The following is a 24,060-nucleotide window of genomic DNA, read 5'->3' as shown; positions in this document are numbered from 1 at the left end:
TGTTGTCTGAGGATGAATGTTGCGTCGGGGCGACAGTGCCATTTTTCCACAGAGATTCATTTGTGCGGAAACAGATGTAGTATTTGCATAATTCATCAGCAGCTTGTTTTGTAGATGGATTAAGCTAAGCATTGGTTACAAGTAAATCTGTCTACCTGTACACAGTGAAGGAGGGAGGGAGTGAAGGGAGCAGGTGGATCATAATACCAACTTTTTCAAACAAATAGTGAAATCTCCCTCTGCTTACAGATCTCAATCTGCTGCATATTTACTAAACATATGCATTCCAAAATATTAAGTACTTGAATCCATTTCCTTATTCATGTGCTGGACTTTTGTCATTGCAATGGGAGCCGATTTTAGTATTGCAATGCCATAAAGTTTGGGGGAGTTTTGAGAGACAATAATAGTAAAAATCAAAGCATCAGAGACTAAAATCCTGCCTCGTCAACATGGTTTGCATTAAGTATTATTATTATTGAAAAGATCCTTAACTGCTAAATTGAAACCAGTACAAAGCTTACAATACCAAAAGCTAACTAGCAGTTAGCCCTTAATAGTGGATTAGAGTTTAATTTAAAAAAATAATTAATCAGAAATCGTTTTTGCTGCAAATGAAGTTCATGAAGATCAGAATATTATCATAAATCAGGTATACATTATTAGATTTATATAGAGTTAAAAAAAAACTATAAATATTTCTAAAGCTTCATATTTTGCTGAAGATCCCCAGTGTCCTCGCACTTTATGGTAAAAAAAAAAAAGGTTTTTCCCATCCTCTGAACAAATTGAGACATTGCTTTTTTCATCTACGGACACTCCATCATAAAAAATAACAGACCTCCTTTTGTGTCAAACTTGAACCCAAACCCATGCATACCCAGAAGACTTATACATTTGAGGACCTCCTTTTTAGAGACACATAGGACATACACATAGTTAACACTCTTACTTCTCCTAACACACAGCCTTTAGTTTAAATCCTCCTCCCTCTCTTGAAAAAAAACACCCGCTCTTCTCTACTTCGTTGAGTGTGGTTGACTTAGACAGCGTGTGTGTGTGTGTGTGTGTGTGTGTGTGTGTGTTGGCTATTACCGCATTGGCTTCCCGCCACACGGCCTTCTGACGCCGCCTGTGTTTCTGGCCGACGCCGATCAACCGGAACAAACAAAGCAAAAAACAGAAGGCGGATGCCAGACAACCAGCTCGTTGGCAATTTGTCACGGGTTTGAAGCTCTGCGTGGGATTTTGTTGTTTGCTCGATGGCACACGCCCACGCTGCCCGTGAGCCCCGGTACATTGCAACAAGCCGCTGATTAGTGCTGCACCCTGTTTTAATTTAGATCAGGCACGGGGAAGGTAGCCAGGTATTGAGGGTGATGACGACATTTTTTCGCGTCACCCTTTGCAAAGCGGTTGCCTTTTTGCAAGACGGGGGTGGCAGGAGGAACCTCAAAAGCAGTCTTCCTGGTAAATACAGTTCCAGCACTACCCGGCGGCTTCTTTTAGGGGCCGATCACACCAGACGCAACTTTCAAAAACTTGTCGGAAGCAAAACTTTCTACAGTGCGCCTTTCATAAGCGCCTTTTAAATGCCGCGCTTTGCGTTTTTCAGGACTGGGTCAATTTCAGGGGTTGGTTTACAACCTGCACAGCCTGAAAAAGCTGAACTCAAGTTCCTCATGTTTAATTCGCACAGATTTATTTGGGCAGAGATGGGAAGTATTTGTCCTATCTGTCCCAAAAGCCAGGACCAAGATGGGAAATAATGAGACAACATTTATTTATATATTCTCTGGATGCAGGTAAAGGAATGGAGGCAGGCACATCTGGCTGTCGATGATCTGATTGATTGGTCCTTCATGTTGGTGACTTGTGAGGCATGCTGATGAATGTTTTTGATATTTTTGTGATTCTGTAATTTGTTATGCGTTTCTTTTTTCTTTTTTTGCGTCTGCCACATTGCTAATTGGCCATGACGCTATTTAAAAAAAAAAATGTAAACGAGACTCTTTTTGCTCTTCGATCTGGACGCATTAACTGTCAAGTCTGTGCTCGATGAGGTCGGGTCTCGAGTTTAGCAGCTATTCTTGAATAAAACAAGTCTGCTCATACGGCGGAGTGGAAGAGCAGGCCGTCACTAATAATGAGGCTTTTATTGGGAAGAATTTATAGAAAATGAAACTATTCTTGCAAAACATGTGGCAGAATTCTGACTATTCAGGTAAATGTATTGCTCACCGCATCTGACGCTCTGTCCAAGTCAAAAGACACATGATGAATAACTTTAGCTCTTGAGTTCATGAAAAGGTTTACCTCGAGCAATCTCCCAGAGTTCACGTTCAATTCAGACTTCAAACACAACTCGGAACGCTCTCAGGCCGTCGAATCCATCACATCCAGGGACGTGCTCAGGCAGGCGTCGACAAGTGAAATCCACTTGAAACGCAGAGAACGTCAGATCATCCCGTCCCGTCCCGTCCCGTCTCGCATCGCGGCCTTGTCGGCGGTTATAGAACTACTCTGATCCGCCTATCGGCCGCGCAGTTATTGGAAATCACCTCCAATTTGCTCCACGTATGGAGATTGCGAGTGGGCAAATCACCATGTTTCATTTGATGGGACGAGCACGCCGATCATCTCCTCCAGACGGGAAGGGAGGGAGACGGGCATGACTGGCGAGGGAATCATCTGCAAAATCAGTCAAAATGAAAGTACAAAAGGTTCCGATGAAAGGGCTACCTTCTTGAAACACATGAACACATGACCGGAGGTGTATGCGTGCTAAAATACATGCTGCATACGCATGAATTCTCTGCAGTTGCCATGAAACATCTAATACCAGCGACAGTGACTATGTCAGAGTGTATCGCACCTGTCTTGGTATTAACTCGACTCCATGTAGTTATTCCGATGCGTTAACCCCCCCAAAAGAAAAACTCTGGCATTGCGTGCTTCAGAAATTGCCCGTACGGGACAGTGCTCCTTTCATTTTCACCCTGACAACCTCATCTTCGTCGCCGCTTCCGAAGCTTCACAGCCCAGCTGAATACACCGAGAGTCACCTTTTGTTTGAATTAGAGCTATGTCCCAGAAAAGAAAATTCATCTCTTTTCTTTCTTCTCCTTCTTCTTTCCGTGACCCTCACCAGAACCCTCCCGCCGAAACTTTTATGTATTCTTGTGGGCAGTGTAACCAATCCGACAAAGAGACAAAGAGAAGTAATAGAAAAAGCCCTGCTGCGGGCCTGTGCCGAGCTTCAATCAAAATACTGGAAGCTAGTTGACATGCAGGGTGTGGAGGTCCCTGCAAAGTTATTGAACTTCTTTTTCTTCTTTTTTTTGGCAGCATTTTATATTACCTGGCCTTTTTTTTATATTTTTCTCCACCCATTTTTTCTCCATCTAAAGCCAGGAGTCTGCGTTTTTTTTTAAAAGGCTCACTGCCCCCAGATTAGGTTCTGCTTGGTTGTGTGTGTGTGTGTGATCAATGAACCGAAGCCGGCTCGCGGTCAGAGCAGCGCAGCGGCAGCAGTGTGGAAGGGAGGGGGGGTTTGCAGCTACATCCCGCCAAGTGGCTGGACGGTGATAAGTTCATTGTTGTACCTCCTGCGTGCCCCAGATAAGCCCCCGGCACGTCGGGTGGAGGGGCTGTGCCCCGCTGGCGTAAGCCAGTTACAGCCGGCCAGCGTTCTGGCAGACTGACATTCCCACCTGTCAGACTGTTTAGTGCTAATTTAGCAGCCTGATAACAGGCATTTTGTCGAGTTTACCACATGACACAAGACATTGATGGCACTTTGTATTTACACACGAGTATAAAAGTCCCACGACTAAAAACAACTTTACATTCAGAAAACTTGCAGCCAGAATCCTGAAGTGGATTGAAAAACCAGTAGTGGTAGAGAAATGCTTTCTCTGTTCTAAAACAACTGTAGCAGAAGCTTTATAAAGTCCGAGGGAATAACTCACGTTATCTCTGTCTGATAATGAAAACGACAAGTTCATACCTGAAGCCTGACTCTGTGCCGCTAGCCAGACTAGCGGCACAGAGTTTTGGACGGGATGGAAGGATGCTGGCATCTCATGTCGATCCCTATTTTATTTGTTACTTTTGCAATCGCACATCAACATGGTTGACACTTAAAAATTCTAATCTCATGAGTTTTTCCCCCCTATTTTTCATTGATTATAATGTTATTGCTTTATGATGTGTAACAAAATGTCTCAAATAATTACATCAATCACAGTGAAGAGAGGTCAGTTCAGATGGACAGAATGAGAACAATCAGGTGTTTTTTTTTAAAACATTAAAACATGTTAACTTTAACTACAAAGGCAAAATTCAAGTATGAACCTAACAATTAAGCATATGTCCCCTCTTAGCATGCAGCTTTCTTTATCCAGACAAGCTATTCACACACACACATTGCATCTATTTGATGTGTAAATGAGTCTAAAACTTAAGATATTGCCACTTCAGCTGTGTCAATTTAGATCGTTATGTTTTAGCTGCACCTCTGGCAAAATATGCTAACTTCGTGCTATTCAGAAGAGTTTCCCTTTAACTCAGAAAAGATACTTTGTTAAAGTGGCGTAAAGTTGCATGGCACAAAGTCAACTTTCACCAGAGTGTATAGAATTAGGAACAAAGATAGATCTATACCTTCTGTGAAATAGGGATTGCAATATACAAGCACCTTCTCTTATAAACTGTAATCAATGTGTTAAAGCCTGCATCGCTATGTTTCTTCTTTTTTTCTTCTTGGTATTAGGATTGTCAGACCTTTATTTCTGAGTGTGCAGCCCGCCACACTCAACAGCTTACATTGTTATTCAATCTATACAGCATTGATGTTTTGTCTAAAGCCAGCCTTCCAGTGGATGGCCATGCCTAACCGGAGTGAAGGGGGGTTGGGGGAGGGGGGCTCAACTGACTCCAGAGTCCTGGATTATACAAATCGCCCTGCTTTCCTCATGTCTCTGCTTTTTACTGAAGTGGGATAACACGGAGCGGCTTGAACAGTGCATCGGTACAAGGGTTAGAGAGCACGCTCTCTCCACAGGGGGAGTCCCCGGCGTTAATTCGCCAACGGTCAGACGCTCGTCTCCCACCAGGCGGCGCATTGTGTTCCATGTCTCATGTGCGATGCTCGACGCTCCCCAGTGAAACAAACCAACGCATTTAAAAACTACCGTTTGGGAGGAGGGATGGGAGAGAATTCAGGATCGTCATTCATCACTCTTCATTTCTTAAAAGTGAATCTGTTTCAATGGATTTATGTAGATTGTGTACAAAAAAGAGAAGAGCAGAATCATGAGTTAACATTCAGTAAAACAGAAAAGTGAAACGTGAGTCATCAGAGCTGCTTTAACTTCCTGTCTGTTCAACTGCAAGAGAACACATAAAAGGTGAGTTTATGTTTCTTCCCTGGAGGTTGCAGGGATGAGGAGTCACGTGTAGAACACAATAAACACGATAAACTGAACATAAACAAATGTCACAATTACTATATTAGTATTACAATATTAGCATCAAGATATAAAACCCTAAACTTGCAATCCCCCCCACAAACCCCTACCAATACTAATTGGCCACTTTCTATATTTTGGCTCTGGTAACTCCTTGAAAATGGTGGTTAGAACTTGGGCTGCAACTAATGATAATTTAAATAATCGATTAATCTGTCTGTTTTTTTTGATTAATCGGATAAAAAAATTATAATTTTAAAGCATTAATTTGCAACCTTTTATTAAAAAACCAGAACTGACGGTGCAAATTCACAGTGCAAAAAAATCTTAACAATAAAGAATTAAAAAAAATAAAGAAATACAAATCAGAAAACGTAACAGGATTTGTTTGATTGTCAGAACTTGTTCTCTACACTCACAGACAAGCGCGGCTCAAACACGGCGAATGAACGACTAGCTAGCGAGCTAACGACAACAGTTAGCCTAGCTGCTAAGTTATTGCACACGCAACGCGACCATACAGTGACATACGAGAGGATACAACGCAGTGATTCCCCTACCATTAAATTAGCCAAAACACGTCTCTTCTTCTCTGCGCTCCGTATCGCGCACGGTGTTGTTCCGCCCCGTTGCACAGAGACATGTGCGCGCGCACAGGTGAGCGCTAAGCACCCAGCAGCGGGCAGAGAGCGTAGAAAAATATGTTGCGTGAAAAGCAGACAACTATATCTGTATTTCAAACGCTCCCAGGTAGAAGTTGGCAACAGTAGCCCTCCTGCAAGGATCACCGGAGCAGCTCTCTGAACCCGGAGCAGCTCTCCTGCTCCAAGTGAAACGAGCCAAAGTGCTCGTGTCTTGTTCCAACAGTGAGATGCTGGCATCATATATTACAAAGTACACGGACGTAAATCTAAGCCATTAATAAATATATGGAGAAATGCCTGTACTTTCGGGTAAATGACGTTTTGCCAAAAGCCAATCAAAAAGTCTCTGTGAAGTCGCCTTTTCTGCTGTTCCGTCTCTCAAAACCGGAAAAAAGATTCCATCTCAACATGGAGAGTAAACTGAGAGCAGCCGTATCAAGTCGACAACCCCGTTTTAAAAATATGTGTAGAGGAAAGCAGCTCAATGCATCACTAATACTGATACAACCTGATGCTCACATAGCTGCACTAGTTCTGTTGTGTTTTGCAATTTGCTTTTAGTTTTCCAAAATGAGCTATTTAGTAGTAAGTACATGTTATTTATTTTTTGCACAGATATAACTTTATTTTCATTGTTTTAAGTGATTGCAATTTTTTTCTTCTTTTTTTGTTTATTCATAAAAGCACAGATAGTCACAAAATTATGATATTTACAGAAAAAGTAATGCTTTTGGTGTTTGTGTCATTGTCGGTGTCGTCGAGGTCCCTCTCCCCCCCACTTTCCTGCCCGAAGCTGTAAACCTAGAGGAAACACTGCAACAGGCTGCACCACAACCTCCTGGACTTTCAGTCTGCTGCGCTCTGCTCCACTCAAGTTTTTTGTTCAATACTCAAACATCTGCGCGACTTATTAAGTGAAGTAACAATAGGGCGACACAACAAATCGATAAGTAAACTCATTGCAAACTTTTTTAATCATCGATTTTTATTGATTTTATCGATTCGTTGTTAAAGCCTATAGTTAGAAGGAATCAAGGCAAAACTCATGTAAAGGCAAACTAAAGTGTGACTGTACAGAAGCATAAGGTAGATGCTAATGTACTGTCAGCAATTCTGAATACACTTTGGATCACTTTGCACATTTGTTTCGTATGAATTGCAACCGTGTGTCCCAGCGCTCTTCAAAGGACTCTCCTGTCTTGGCTGCATCTGCATTGAATCATCCAACATCAGCAAACGCGCTGGATATTACTGGGGAGTGTCCATCTGGAAGTCAGCCAAATCCTTTTGATGCATTGCTCTATCTGTTGCAGTTGGCTTGAATCGCTTCGTCTCCTAGCCTCCTCCGTCTGGTTCGGGTCTTGTTTTCATCCTCCCTTTGCCATCGGTGAGGACAACGTGAAATTCAACCAACAACTTGACTGACGTCCCTTCCCATGTGATAAACAGTTAGCTTTCACTGCTTTTCACGTTTCAAAATACGTTTTTAACTCAAAGTATAGTGTAGTAGTTTTTGCAGTGTATTATAGAAGCTACAGGGCCTCAGGCGGACTATTTGTGCAACATTTACATTTAAAATATAATATGTGAAAAAAGCACAAAATCTGGGTTCCTGGGAGTTTTAAATATATGACTCTGGATGTCTATGTCTATATTAATGTAGCTGTTAGGTATTGAGGTGTTTTTTAGCTTGATCTATGAAAGGAAATATACATCTAGATATCTCAGCCACCTATGCTTTGCTTTCGGTCATTCCTTTTAATAATCCATCTCTTGTGTCTGCCTATACTTTTCTGAAAATCTACCAGCAGCAATTGTCTAGACTGTCGTTAGGTAACTTAACTGATCCTGTGACAGCATGAGTCAGGGGCTGTTCGCCTCGGCTTTGTGAAAAGATGAATTGACGAAATGTACATTCGAAAGAAAAGAGGGAAAAGTGTATTCATGGTGGGCAAATCTGTAAAACAAATCTCGGGTTGCATTTGTTCAGGACGCTGCTTTTTATTTAGTAGTTTATCGGCAACTGCTGCCATTGTCATCCGAGCATGAGCTCCTTGCACGCTCTGTATATTCTTTGTGAACGTGAAGAAGAATTAGTTATTCAGGCGGTGCTGAGGTACTTGGCAGGCAATGGTAAATTGCCTTTTGGGAGCGCCAAGCAATCCCCATGGAACGCCATGCTCAAGTAGTCAATGTGACTTGAGTTGCAGGGTCACTTTAACCTTTTTATTTCCTTTCAGCCATAACACTTTTTACTATTCAAGTAGGACTGTCTGGCACTTGTAGTTTTTGCCTGATGAAACATGGACAGGTAAATTGGCAGGACACGCTACTGGAAAATACTGAAGTGGACTTGTTTTGGGTAATACAGGGAAATGATGACAAAAAAAAATCTGCAGTTTATCTGCAGTTATATTTTTAAGCCTATGGATGAGAAAAAAAAGGCTGGACAACAGAATGCATGAAGAATGAACAACATATGGAAGCTGATCAAACGAGCATGGCAGCGCAATGCAGATTAAGATCTTTTAGCACCATCAACACACATTTTCTTTGAAGCTGTTTTCCATTCCAACAATTGGATTCGCCAATGAGACGTAACATAAATTGTAATTGCTATTCGTCTCAGGGTAGGGGTGGTTGGGCGGTGTGTTCGTGGGGGCTGGCGGGCATGCTGAACCGAGTCAACGCCGACGGCGAGTCGACTGCATTTAAGGCGAGCCCGGGTCCGTTAATCTACAACTAATAATACACGGAAGCGATACTCGGATCCGCACAGGTTGGCACAGTGGATCTTTGTTCGTAGAAAAAGGGGGACGTATTATCCATTCACTAATGGGCGCTTTTAGGTTGTTTTGCCTCATCGGGAGTCTCATCTCAATTTTTTACAAAGAACATCTGGTAATCGGCCTTTTTTTAGATAGTGTTTATTCATTTACTCATGTAGTTTTTAGCCATTTTCTCATTTGTTTGTCATACTGTATTGTGTCTGTGCTGTGTGTGTCACTTATGTGGACTATGCTACTGCCTCTTGGCCAGGTCATCATTGCAAATGAGAATTGGTTCTCAATTGATTTTACCAGGTTAAATGAAAGACAAATAAAAAAGGTTAAATTCATGGCTACACAATGTAGCACAATTATCCTACATGACAAAATGTGATGTCATGGCGACTTAAGGGTTGGTTCACCCAAATTATAAACCTATTGGTGAATTGAACAATATCATGTATTTCCCCCACAACAAAGTTTCCTTGGCACTTAGTAGCTAAAACATTATCCCTAGAACCTGCATTGTTTTTGATGAAATCACTTTCTTGGTTTTTGGATCCATATATTGGTGTGATTTTACTCATGATGTCTTATAATGTAAAAAACGTTAAAAAAAATATGTATTATAAAAAACAGGATTATGGATCATTAGGTTGTCCTGACACTCAATAACAAGTTTTTATTTATTTATTTATGCAGAATCCTGGTCCTCAACATGCAAGAATCCAAAGAGTTGGCAGTCCCAGCTTCATGTAGTTTGCTTCGAGACGCGCCTTCCACTAGAAACTCCCAATCTCAGCAACAATGCAATCCAGTCTCCAGTCTCGCCTCCAATTGTATCGGGGGGCGGATGTAGGGGGATGAGTGGTCGTCCCATTCCTTCAAAGTAGCCGGTTCGATCCAGTCCCTGCAGTCCCCCCATAGTTCACATGTCTGAAGTGTCCCTGCGCAAGACACCTAACTCCTAGCTGCTCCCCCGGGCGCCTCGCAGGCCAGCCCACTGCTCCTGAACCAAGCATGGGTCAAATGCAGAGAAGAATTTTCCCAAGGGGATTAATAAAGTGCATGTTTTTTTTTTTCCGTTTTCTTTCTTTTCAATAAGATTCTTCTTGGTGATGACATTTGCTGAAACTCTGCAGGATGTGTGTGACTTTCTTATCACGGCCAAGTGGGGTCAGTCTTGTTGAATCTCATCAAACTGAGCGCTCCACATGTTTTACAAGGAGCTGCCGGCAGAACCTCCTGTGATCTTGGCTCACCTTGAAGTGGACCATCCCCCCCCCCCCCACCCGACGCTCTGTGTCCCATACATAATCATGCGACATGAAATTTTAAAAGAATTACTTCTTAAGCTACCACAAATTACCATTTGCCGGCTGTCTTGGTTAATATGTTGAGTCCCACATCGGGTAGCTTGTTAGGAAAAGGGCCGACTTTGATTGATTGCGCTGTTTCCTACTCTCAGTCATGTAGAAAATTGGCAAGGCTGAACTAAGAACACCTTAAAATGAGCACAGAAGTATTCCACATGGATGTTTACGCTTGTCTGTGAATGGTTCCTACAGCTTTTGTTCAAAACTCATACCTTTTTGTGTTTTTTACTTACTACACCGTGGGGGCTCAAATGTTGAAACAGAAGCTGCAGCGGGCTGTGTAGGCAGCAGACTAAAGAGTACCCGTTTGCTTTTTATAAATCTTCCCTCACAAGGTGTTTTATTAATGAACCCCAGGACTGTTGTGCCGTCAAAATCAAGGTTTCTCTCCTATTGTGCTGTCTACTCGCTGGTTTCAAGGAAATATCCTCATGTGAGTCGTCACACTGAAGACATTGCAATAGAACGCTTTCCACCTTCCATTGCAGCAATTTTTATCGGCCCTTTTTGAGTCACTGTCATGATTATGTTAAACAAAGGAAAGACTGGAGGCCAACATAAACCACTTCATAGTAGGTTGAAGTTAGACATTGACCTTGCCATCTTGCTATGTTGTTGGCTGCCAGCTCCGGAATTTCATACATTTAAGATGATAAACAGTCATTAGAGGCTCTTGCGAGCTACAATATTGACAAAGATGGATAGTAAACATTGCTAATATTTAAGCTAAGCCTTCTGCTAACCTCCTCAGCTGTCACAGCTGCTGCATTGCAAAATTATTAGAAATATGGAGCAAGATGTTGTTAATTTGCTAAACTATCAAAGAAATACTGGGACGCTTTTGGGATTAATTTCTTCCTCAGTATGGCATAAAAGCATGGTGACACTAGCAAGCTCATGTTTTCGTGCTGCACTGATGACCGCAAATGGTCCGAACAGAGGTGTCACTTATCTGGTGATAGCAATGTGCTTTCTTCTACTCATTTAGCATCTAGTTAGTTAGCCACCTACAGAAAAAGCGCTCAACAGCGGGCTAGTGGCCAGAAGAAGTGCTGTCGCTAGCGTTCTCTCAGACTCCTTGCTGCTCCAGCGGCGTAGGTGTCCGCTAACACCGCCCCATTGATTAAATGTTAACTTTCTCAAGTAATAATTAAACCAGTACAAAATAACAAGTTAACATACCTTGATAGCCAGCTAAGGTATTCAGAGAAGTATTCCTTCACCTACACTCCGCCCACACAAATCTGCCATCGTGCTTACTAACAGGAAAGTGCTCTATTGACTGTGTTGAAGTTGTGGCAGTAGGAAGGTTTTTGATAAGGATTCTAGACATGTTTATCTGGCTGCTGAAGCATGGCCGGTCTAGTCCACAGATCGGTAACTTGTGCTTGTGTTGAGGCAGCAGTGGAGGGTTCGTACCCTGAAGTTTGAATTTAGATATAACCTCCGATCAAAATCCCCAACTCGTTATCCCTCACATGTTTTTTTTGCTCCCAGCATCCTCATCTCATCCACCTCCTACTCCACCAAACCAACTCCTACTCCACCGTCCTCCTCCTCTACTAATCTGTTCACCAGCTTCAATATTAATGCCTTGCCCCCCAGAAAGAGGGGCTTCTTCCCCCCCCCTCCCCCCCTTCCCCCTCTTCATCACCAGAAGCTACGACTGTGTTAAGAGAGGTAAGTTAGGGCAGCTTCCCCTGACACTGCATGAGGATGTGAGCAGAATAGCTTCACCTTCACTTACCACACACACACACACACACACACACACACACACACACACACACACACACACACACACACACACACACACACACCTCTCCGCTGCTGTTAAATCCCAGTACAAGCACACAGCTCCACGGCCATATGGTCCCACACCCCTTTCTCTCTCCCCTACTGGGCAAACAGGCTGCAGAAGAAAAACAGCATTTCTCTCCCAGCGTTGCTTGGCTGCTGATTTCCTTTAAATAAATCTGTTTGCGATTGTCCTTACTTCTCAAAGATCCTGCCAATATCATCACATTGTAGTCTCGACCATGTTAAAATGAAAAAAGCATACCCTTTAGCAGTAGCCTATTGTGTTGGCTGTTACTATGTTGCTGTATACTATGTAATATTTTATTAAGAAACAATGTCTGCAGGCCAGAGACAGGAGACATGATGTTGTGTGAAAAATGCACTTGTCTCGCCAAACTAAATGTCAAAGTGGAGACTGGAGTGTGCTATTAGCTCCATGTCAGACACTTTATAGATTTACCTTACATGCCTGCATTCTGGTTGGGTATCTCCATGTATCCCTCAACAGGAAGTTACAAATTGAGATGTAAGAGTAAAGATGAAAACAAAAACATTTTGCAGCCCTTAGGTTGGCAAAGATTAGTGTTTGTGTTTGGTTACTCAAACTTTTTAAACTAATTATTTTGGAAAGGTTTTGGCTTAAAAATAATGTTCTAACTCACGTAAATTCAGGTTATTACTGAATAGCTAGGAACAGCTACAACATGTGAAATAATCTCAATGAATGAATCATGCCAATAGCTCACAAAAAATGTGCTCAAATGCGTTTATATAAGCAAATGAATATGAATGCATAAATACGCTGTAGCTGATACAAACATAGAATCAGAGCTGGCTTTGTTTATCTTTTCCTCTGCTGCATTTCAGCACCCTGGACAGCGCCGCAACTACGCAGACGCCCCTCTGCACTTTGGATGTTTTTGCCAAGCTCTTTTTGAAAAACTGAAAACATGTATTCGCAACCTATATTTAAATATTGACATCCTGAGTGTAGACAGACAGACAGCCAGGTTGGAGAAGTATTGACAGACAGCTGAACGCCTTCCTCCATTTGGTCTCTGAATGAAAATAGTTGACAATATAGAACAGTATAGAATAATGCCATTTACATTGAAATGTTGAGCCAAAACGAGGTCTAACACTAAACTGACAATTGCATAAATTAATAATTGAGTTCATTGGATTGAGCAATAGTGCTTTCTTGATTACAAATGACTTCAACTTTGCATTTCCAAAAGGAAAACAATCTTATTTTGTCTTTCAAATGTCAAGTCATAATAAATCAATTTAGGAAAGATGGATGCACAGACACGCACACACAAGCTAACCTGTTCATAAATTGTGGCTTCCTTAATAATTATTTTGTAATATATATTAATAAATGTGGAATCCATCTTTTATAAAGAAACGCATCATCAAACTTTATAGCCCCATTTCATCAGAACTCAATCAGTGACTCTTAAAGATAATAAGAGTTTGTGAAAGAGGAACAAAACAAATTGCACTTCATTGTTGTAATTTTCAAAGAGGCCACATCCATAGATCATGTCATACGTTATGCTTTCTTTATGAAACGTGGAACCAAAAGCTGAACAGGACTCAGCTGTGTTTGGAAGAAAGGAAGAATACAATAGGTGTCCACACATGAATCTAGTCTGTAAAGCGTGACAGAGATTTGGTCCAAATTGTTAAGTCGTTTTATGTGTTTACTCTATGTACTGGACAGTACACAACCAAACACATCTTGATATTTTGAGCACTATGTACTCTTCAGCTCTTGAGGAGTTCACTCGCAGTTGTAAAAATCAATATCGAGACGTCAGAAGTTACTCAACATGTTTTCTCTTTAAACAAACAAACAACCTTCGTCTTTATTTTGGAGCTGTATTTGTTTTTATTTATTCATCTATCTGAAAAGCAGGAGAGCAGCCTGCATGCTGATTCCAGATGGAACCAAATTAACATTCACAGCGCTGAGCGCCAGAGCTCCGACCAGCACGTTGTCAGATTCAACCAAACTGGTTTCTGTGCCTCGGCATACCAAAGGTTACCTCTAGCCATACATGCATGCATCCGCCCGCGTGTTAGCGGAGACGGAATTATGTTCTGAGCTGAAATAAAACCCAAGAAACAGTCAGAGGTTCAAGAACATGTGCCCTCGATTCCATGCTCTACACTAAATCTATGACAATCCACTGTGTTCACACATAACATAATTCATTTCGTTGTATTCAAATGATATTTAATCATGTATAACTTTAAGTCATGTTGTACCAAACTTAAACTCTTACACTTATATCAACATATATTACATTTAATTGGTTGCACTGAAACTTTAACGACAATTTTAAAATGAAATGGGATTTAGTCCGAACAGGCATGATGATTTTCATTAAATGAATTATTGAGTGAAAATATACCAAGGAGGCGGGGCTACCTTGTGATTGACCGGTCACCACAATGTCATTGCTCATGTTTTCGTCAAACAACTTTAACCCTTTCACAGCTTATTCTCACTCTATAAAATAAATAGTAACAATTTTGTTGCCGAAAAAAAGTTATTGCCCAGTGTCCGGTTGCTCAGGCTCCACCCTCTTTTGTGTCACAACTGGTTGCAAAGAGCCAGAATGGCAACGGCCAAAAAACAAAATGCCTAACTCGTTATGTCACAATGACCATGCCGACATTCAGAGTTCCAACGGTTCTGCGGTATTTCAAAAGTCCCAAACCTCCTCTCTCTGTGCTTTACTCTGTGACACACACACACACACACACACACACACACACACACACACAGCGATTCCGGCTCAGTACAGCGTAAGACATGCATCACGTCAGAAAGAGGAAAAAGATCCAAATTCAATTTCAATTCACATGTTGAGAACGCTCGTTGTCATAAGTGCAATCAAATGCTCACAAGTAAGAGAGAAATGGTGGCAATTTATCAAAAAATTTGGCCAACACACAATGCAGACTAGGAATCTGCAGAAATGTCAAATTTTAGATCCCTGTACTTGTCGGAAAGAGTTTACTCAAAATCAAATCCCTAAGCTGATTGTTGAGCTGCGAATGCATTCTAAAGGTTTTGTAACTTCATGTGTTGCTGCTCATGAAAGAGTGTTTGTTTGCATACAGGAACAATAAAACAATGGCAATACTGTATAAGTTAAACAAAGTAAACAGTATTGATGAATGCTAGTATCGATCCTGACGGATCCTGACGATACCCGTGCCTACGTGTGTGCAAGGAACTGTCTGGACCTTGAGTGAGCTGACCTGGACATCTGTTTACGTGTACCATAGCTGACGAAGAGTTCAGAGACACTAAAGAGGCGTGGGACGAACCAAAAATATCTCAAGGTCTAGATGGCACAGGACTCGGCCTCACTTTACCCGCTCAACAGCCTCCCCTTCATATTCACTGTATTATCGCCACCATATTCTGAAAAATCTCATGACGCGCTTGGAAGACTCTCAGATACATTACGCCGCGTGTCACGCTGTGGCCTCTCGTTTTGATTGATGGTTCTTCGTGATCCGTTCAAGCTCGGTTGCCATGGGGATATTGACAGTACTCTCCCTTTTGTCGCCTAAGCAAACAGAAATCTGGGCAGCGAGTGGGATATAAGAGTCATATAAACAGCGTAACGCACATGAGGTCTGGGCCACGGCTGGGCACCTCTTCTCCGCCTCCACACTCTCCCTTCCCTGTTGGCCTTGAGGATGGAGCATTCTCCCTAATAGTCCTTATTATGGAGAAGATTGGGGGTATGTCATCAACAACTTCAAAGTAGTCTGAGCTTATCGCCGTGCCCTCTGGTGACCGCGCAGCGCGGCGATGGTTATCGCCGTTCCGCTGGAACAGGCTGCACTTGTGGCGATGCAAAGCTGTGAGAGGAAACTTTGTGGTGGGGATTTACTTAATTTCTATAATTTTTTAATTTTACGTTTAGTATTTAATGCTCAAATCTATATTTTGGTTATCATTGATAACCAAACTCATTTTTAGTTCCTTGAGAGAATGTCCCTAAAATAAAGGTCCTGGTAAAAAACAGATGACAGCAAGGTCCAGTACGTGTTCTGGAAAGAGATGTTGCTGTTGAACTTTTCAAATATGACTTTTTAACGCTCTGAACATGAATGCAAATTAAAGGGCAAAGTGAAACTAAAACTGAATTATATTTTCTTCTAAGTATGGATTTTATTTGTACTTTTTTGTGTTTGTTTTTAGTGTTCTACTGTATTATGATATAATCTGATAGTTTTGATTCTTTAAATTATCTCTATAGCACCTATGATAGTTAAGACTTGATACATTATACTCTTCTGATCTAAGAGAGCTGAATCCGAGGAACAAGGCTTCACATTATCAGAGAGACCAATTAAAAAAGGAAAAAAAGAAAACCCTGGGTGTGAGATTGCAGCGAGTTGCAGCAGCTCGTGGAAGAGAACCACGTCAGGACTGCAGCCTCTTCACCTCCGTTGTGTTGGCAGAAAAACAGATCCCATAACCTGGTCAAACTGCATGGATACCTCTGAGGATACCTGATGTTGACATTATTATTTTTTACTTCTATTTCTTTGTCCTGACAGCCAAGGCCACACACAGGGAGCCCGGCAACGTTGTGAGGGCCGAGCTGTGCAGCCTGGCGGTCCCAGAGGGGCCGGTGTGAATCCGTCACAGCTCCAGTTTAACACGGAGCCCCTCGTCTTGTCCACATGCGCTCCCCGATGGGATGAATGATTTTATTCCACTGCTGACACTTCGCTGGGATGCCATGGCTTGGAACAGAACAAAAACCACTAAAAGGGCGCGACTTGACGCCGTTAATCCGAATTTTACCCCCAAAACCACACCAGACTTTACTCTCATTACTATATGAACCATCTCCCTGACAGATTTATAATTATCTTGCATGAAAGGAGCTCTTTTCATGACCTGGGATGTTTTTCCATCTCATTTGAATGCAAAGTGCAGTCGCAAGACATGTAAGCAAACGCGTAACCGGAACTGTCGCTAGGCTATCACGTTCCTCCGTCAATCAATTAATGGAGCGGGGACAAAATAATGCTTTGTGCTGGGATCGTCTTTGTCGGCCCTGCCATCCGATAGTGCTTGGATTAAAGATTAGGCTTTTTTTTCTTTTTTTTTTTTAAACGCTCGAGATTGATGCTGTGTCGATTTAACTCCTTTGAAATGAGATGGTTTCTGCATCTGGAGTAGGTACACTAATAATGCGCCCTAATCAGATTACTTTGATGCTTTCCAAGGCCGGTGGTGGGTGGCCACTCTCTTTTTTCCGCTTTCCACCACTCCCGTCTGCATTTTATTTTTTTTTCCCTTGTCTGCTTTCCAACTTCTCCATCCCTCCTTACCTCCCTCCTCCCTCTCTGCTACCTCTCTCACACGGTTTTGTGCAGCCATGCGCTCTCATTAATCCGGCTCTCATGGCAAACTCGTCCCCAGGGGGAGAGAGAGAGAAAGAGCATGCACTTTTTTATTGTTATTATTATAATATATTTTTTAAAGTGCCCCGTCACATTCTGGCACATCATTTGCATTTAGGTTAAAACCAGCGGGGACTCTTCAAATCTGTTTCCACGGGCAGAGGGGAACTCCCTCTTCACTGCGGCACAAGGAGCATCAGTCATTGTCAGGGCCAAATCTTGTTATACTCTCACAATCGCTCACACACAAACACACACAAACACTGCTGTGTTTGGGTTTGTAAACAGGTTCTAATCTATATTAGGGTTATGGCTGTTATCCAGCATGCCAGTAATCAGTGTAATGGGCTGTCGGATAAAGAAGGTGGCGTTCGCTCACACGGCGGGAAGTGAAGCGCTACACCGGGGCTCGCATTGTGGCCTCACCGTGTGCACCAAGTATTAATGATGCCGGCTCTTACCATGAATAGTTTAAGCCAGGTAAGTGCTCCTGGAGTTAGGCACGCATGGAGTGAGTTGGACATTTACATATAAAGTTAGATAAATACTTTAAGAAGAACGCCTGGGGGGCGGGGGGGGGGGGGGGGGGGGGAGTGGTGGGGGGATAAAAGCTCTACACTTGTTCACATGATTGGTTTCAATGGCTTTGAACTGTATACTAATGTTAGCATGCTAGTCTTCATCGACTAGCCGATTAAATGTTGCTAACCCCACCAGAAATACTTGTGTTAAAGCAGCACACAAAAAAACAATAAAAACATGTTTACTGTTGTGTAATATTACCTTGCACCATTTTTGTAGATTTATATATTTTAAGTTAGTACACTATAAGATCGGTGGTCCGTACAGATCCCTCCGCCCTAACCACGGAACAATTATAGTTTAATGTTAACCTTCACAGTGTGAAGTAAAGTCTACTGACAATCTGTTATCCTCCAATATTCAGTAAATTATGTGATCTCCAACTATGTTACAGTGTAAACAGTCAATCCTTGTTTAAATCAACAGGAAAGCTAATGACGTTAGCAGCATGGCTAACAGCTAATGAATGAAGGTTCTGTTCAGTTGCATTATGATGCGTTCAGGCTCTGCTCAGTAAAAGTGAGTATTGGGCGAAGGTAACTTGTAACGTTATCATGACGTGTTCAATCTCGTAAAATAGAAGTTATGGTGATAAACTTGAATTAAGTTGTTTTGAAGATGTTTTCATAACGAAAGATATTAGAGATGGATTATGAACTGTTTACACTCAGCTCTAAGCGGCTTATAATACTTTTTTTTATTTCTATAAATGGGTTTTTAATCCAGAAAAATAAAATCTTTTATTTCCTTGTGTGAATTGTGTGCAAAGTAAAATAATTATTTCTTAGTTAGATGGATCCTTGTAAATCAGCCTCATAATCAAAACACAAAGGGAGCTGAAACTGCCAATTTCAGCTGCTTTTGAAATATATGATTTGGTTATTGCAACATTTCAAATGGCTTTTATAATAGTCACAATATTTTGTCACACGTGTCACTGTGTGTTGGCGAGAACACAAAAGTACCATCTCATTAGTTTTCCAGGTGATTATTATTTATCTTTTAATTGTAACACCATCAGTCTGATAGCAATAGAAGTCTTTTAGTTTGAACAAAGTGGTGGAAGGATCAGCATTGCCACCCCTAGAAACTTTAGACCAGTGGTTCTCAACTGGTCTGGCTCCGGGACTCACCATCACCCTTAATGACAAGCCGTGACCCAAATCGAGGAACATTCTCAACATCTCCTATGTATTTAATGAAAATATGGTGCAGTTTGAACCTGAGATAGTATGGAGACAGTAATGTTACATGCTGTGTGTGTGTGTGTGTGTGTGTGTGTGTGTGTGTGTGTGTGTGTGTGTGTGTGTGTATAGGGGTGTTGAAGATGCATAACAAAACAATAAGATAAGTAACAGAACCGAATTTCAATTCAATACATTTCAATACATTTCAAGTCTGCCGTAGTGCCGGTGTTCTGGATTAAAATCAAGGCAGAATGTCCTAAAATCGCCAAAAAAGTCTGAAAACCGGCAAAAAACATCCAAACCATGAGTGTGAATACAGATCGCGATCAGTAGTGTTGCATGCTGGGTATGGAAACCATGAGTGTGAACACAGATCGCGAGGAATAGTGTAAAACTCAGTCAGTGATATGTGAGATTTAAGTTTTAGAGTCAATTTAACGTGTTCTGTTGAGCGCAGAGCGGCGATATCAGAGAGACGGCGGGCTGAAAACATGGAGGGACAACGCGGCAAAATAAACAACACTGCACTGCATAAAAAGTCCCTTCAAAATAAGGATTAAAAAAAATAAAATTCAATTTTTTTTTCAAGCAAAGGTCTGCGACCCAATAACAACGGGTCCCACCAGTTGAGAATCACTGCTTTAGACGTATCATAATTATGCTTTATACGCGACATCTCTTTTATTTGGCGAACATTCAAAGAGGAATTGTCTTGTATCTATTGTATAAGGAATTATTTTGTAGCTCATCATAAAATGGTGTGATCAATATGTGTGGAATATAAGGATATAGATAGATAGATAGGTAATTACTTTATTGATCCCCAAAGGGAAATTCAAGGTCCAACATATGATGAAAATATAAACATAAAGGGCTAGTCCATTATATCTAGCATTGCCACAGTTGGGAAACTTACAAGAAACGCTTTGTGCCGGGGCAAAGGTGGTGTGTAACTCCATACGCGCTTCTGAAATAAAGTCTTGCCTGCAGCTACATTCTCAGGAAGTAATCAGTGTCATGTTGTTGTGTAGCATTAGGTTTGCCTCATGTTATATTTAGATCTCGGGGCCTTAAAGGGTATAATGTGGGGCGCGTTTGATGCCTTACCTTCAACGGCGCTCTGTCCCCCCCCTCGTCCTCCTCCAACGGTTTCCCTGTCCTTGTTCTCGTCCTAATTCTCATCTCCCATGGAAACACAAGTGTTCAGTTCTGGGCTTTTTTTTCTTTCTTTCTTCTTTTGATCGGGCCTAATTCTCATTATTATTTACAAGCTGTGATTTCTCCCCGTAACCATTGCTGCACCGCAGCGCAGAAAAAACAACTATTCGCTAATGGAGTGTGTCCCTTCAGCGCAGCCCCCCCCATCCCTTTTCTGCTCTGCATTGTGCTTGCCACCGCCTCTCTGTTCAGTTCATCGTGACATCTGTGTGTAAAAATGGGCTTTGAATAATTTGAAAAGCTTGTGTACTAGCAGAGCTGGCTCAATCTATTTGTGTAATAGATGTGTGCACAGCGCTGAGTGATGCTTGCAATTAGCGTGATGGTCTATTTCATGGCCGGAAGTCCAAAGTAACCCATGAAAAGCACAAGGTTGTGCACTGTGTGGCATCATGCTAGTCATGCATGTGAGAGAAATTAGGGCTACCAACATGAACTATAAACCAGTCATAACATAATTCAAACACACTTCATAGCATACTATACAATGTGAGGTGGTAGAATATAGCACAATATAGCACACATTTTTTAGATTAAAAAAAGCCCTTTGAACACCTTTAGTTCTTTGGATGGATGGATATGTACTGTATTCATCCCTAAGGGAAAATTTGTTGACAAAGTAGCAGGGATGAAAGATATGTATAGCACAGAGTATTAATTTAGGAAATTAAATTTAGACAATAAAGAGAGAGTTCAAAATGGGAATGTTTTCCTGTATCGGTCCTTGTGACAGCAGAGCTGGATGAGTCTGTTGAAGAAAGTGCTCTGCTGACCCTGCAGGAAGTGGTGAAAAGGATGGGCCGGTTTGTCCAATACGGACAGTAATTCCTTCAGTGTCATTCTCTCCACTACCTGTTTAATCTCTGTCTTCTGAAAACCATCCAAACTTCTACTTTCCATGAGTTATTAATAAAAAATGCAAAACTGCCTGTGCACTGAGGGAAAGATGAGCAGCATTCAAAAGATAATGCATTGCAACTCAAAAGATTAGGTGTGTTTGAACAGCAATTTGATGACTATATTTAGACATTTAGTCACTGAAAGAGCTAAAATATCATAAACTCAAAACTTTTTTACCCAAATTTAGCCCAATGTGTATCTAGATCAGTGTTTCTCAAACTGTGGGGGTATTACAGGTGGGGCGTGTTTTTAAAAAAAATAAATAATCCTTTTACCTCTCTTACCTCCCCTGACTTATGAGCCTGATGCATCTCCGCTCCCCTTCACACTTATATAATAGAGAATCACACACAGCTCTCCGTCACGCAATTCTAATGTTTCTCTATCTCTGCTCTTTCTGTGTTTGTGTGTGTGTGTGTGTGTTTTGCCGTGTGTCACTAATACTTCAAACAGCAGGAGTGGCGGTGTCTTGAGGAAGCCGAGGTGCGACATATAGCACAATGTTTCTGATGCTCTGCCTCTGCCGTAGAAATCCCTGTTTACTCATCTCTATTTTTTAAATGTCATCATTCCTTCCTCTTTGTTCCCTCCGCAGACAGATTCCTGCTCCTGCAGCTGATGGAGTTTTCAGGCTTCGGCCGACTACACAATTGACCACAATTTTCACCCTTTCATCCGGTTGTAGCAGAGGCACTAGTCTAACGAGGAATTTCATTGCATCTTAATAATATATGATCATAAAATCCAATGACTGGTTACAATGATGGAAAGGTCGAAAGGTTCTGAAACCAGGACTCGACACAAACGCCCACCTTTCTGGTTTTTGTGGTTCCATCCTTTCCGTCTGCTTCCTGCCTCCGTCACATTGTGACTCATGCTCTTACGTCATTTGTCTTTAGTTTTGGTGCACCATGGGTGTTGTGTAAAGTCATGTTTCTGCTATTTCTAAAAGTCAGAATGATACGTCCTCAAGGAAAGAAAGTTAGCTATACCAAATGTCACAGCAATCCACTCAATATATATACACTCTAATAAATACATCTATATATATATATATATATATATATATATATATATATATATATATATATATATATATATATATATATATATTAGAGTATTTCAGTTAAAAATTAGAGGGAAAAGAGGGAAAATGTCAGGGAAGAGCAAAACATTGCATACCTGCCTCCTTCCAAAACATAACCAAGTCATAGTTGTTGTTTTTTCAACATTCGAAGCCTTAATCAATAAATAATATTATTTTTAATAAATATTACAATAATTTAAATATATATATATATATATATATATATATATATATATATATATATATATATATATAAATTAAGTTTTTTACCGAAACTTACTCAGATGAGCTTTTTGATCATCATTAGTGTTGATCGTATGACCCAGCAAATGACATCACTTTACTGTAATGCAGCCTTTAACACCAAGAAAAGACACATTTTACAGTATCCCAAATCTAAGACAACATGTATCACAATATCGATATAACGTTGATGTATTGTTATAGACTCTATTGTATCACATTTGAATGTTGAACACATCCATCCGTCACCATGACGTGTCAGTGGTTTCTGGTCACTCGCTCACATTCTAAAGAGGAGAGTGAGCGGCCTCTCATTCCCGTGTCCCTTTTTGTCTCCGGCAGAGATCTCTGGGAATTCCGAGGACATCCCTATGGTGCGCTGGAGGCAGCAGTGGCTGGAGAACGGCACCCTGCTCTTCCACATCCACCACCAGGACGGCAGCCTGACCCTCCCAGAGCCCACCGGCGACCCGGCCAACGACTCCACCAAAGAGGAGCTCCGCATCCTGCACATCTCCGTCATGGTAACGCTCTCCGTTCCACAAACCAGCCGAGAATAGGAAAAAAAAAAAAAAGTTCAATATCACTACATCTTTCCTTTTGACGTGCAGTCAAAATAACTTTTTAATTGGCCAAAATCTTTCATTTGCTAAATTAAAAGGATGAAGGAAAGAAACTGCTTTTTTCTTGCTGTTTCATCAAGATGGACTTAAATATATAAAGTTATTTTAGTGCTGAGTTTTTTTTTCCCCCTGAAGCGAAACACAGTCGGAGAAATCATCTCTGAGATAAGATAACGTGTTCCTCTTGCTTTTGTTTCCCTGTGTGCAGCTGACTGCTCACTGTTATTCCAGAGTAAAGGTTTTAGGGGAGCGGATAAATCCTGCGAGTCTCCTTAAAACAAATATCAGCCTATTATCTTAGGAAACAAGACAAATGGTAAAATTAAAAAATCCAACAAAGGCAACAAAATTGATTGTCCAACCGGACCAAAACCCAAATTGAGTTATTTACAAAATGTGTGTGTGTCTTCCATCTGTCCCACTCGATCAAAAACAGTCCACATGTCACTCCACTGACAGACTCGCTTCGAATGGAAACCTTAAAGTCGGGGATGGGCAAGATGGAGTTAGTCTTACTCTTTGGAACACACATTTATAAAGTTGTACATTTCGGGAACAGAATGCAGATTTCCTTCCGCCCGCACTGTATCAAACCTTATCTGCTCTGTCGGGCGGAGCAGGAAATGAATCCTTAGATCTCGCAGCGCTCCCCTCTCTCGCCTGAGGAAATGTATATTTATTAGATCTTAGATATGCCACACCTACTCCCAGTG

General features: G+C 41.4%; 1 protein-coding gene across 10 annotated transcripts in view; it reads left to right on the top strand.

The window, feature by feature from the left end:
- Positions 1-24,060, top strand: part of astn1 (astrotactin 1) — a 356,366-nt gene that overhangs the window by 46,051 nt on the left and 286,255 nt on the right. For all 10 annotated transcript variants that reach the window (XM_068600596.1, XM_068600673.1, XM_068600641.1 and 7 more), the window contains one exon: positions 23,067-23,248. In XM_068600596.1, coding sequence (XP_068456697.1) covers positions 23,067-23,248 — 182 coding nt within the window. The remainder of the gene's footprint in view (positions 1-23,066; positions 23,249-24,060) is intronic.

This window comes from Clinocottus analis, unplaced genomic scaffold (assembly GCF_023055335.1).
Source record: "Clinocottus analis isolate CAN_PGR_092001 unplaced genomic scaffold, fCliAna1.0.p SCAF_11, whole genome shotgun sequence".
Lineage (NCBI taxonomy): Eukaryota > Metazoa > Chordata > Actinopteri > Perciformes > Cottidae > Clinocottus > Clinocottus analis.
Note: the sequence above shows the minus strand (reverse complement) of the source record. Positions and strands in the feature narration are given on the sequence as shown.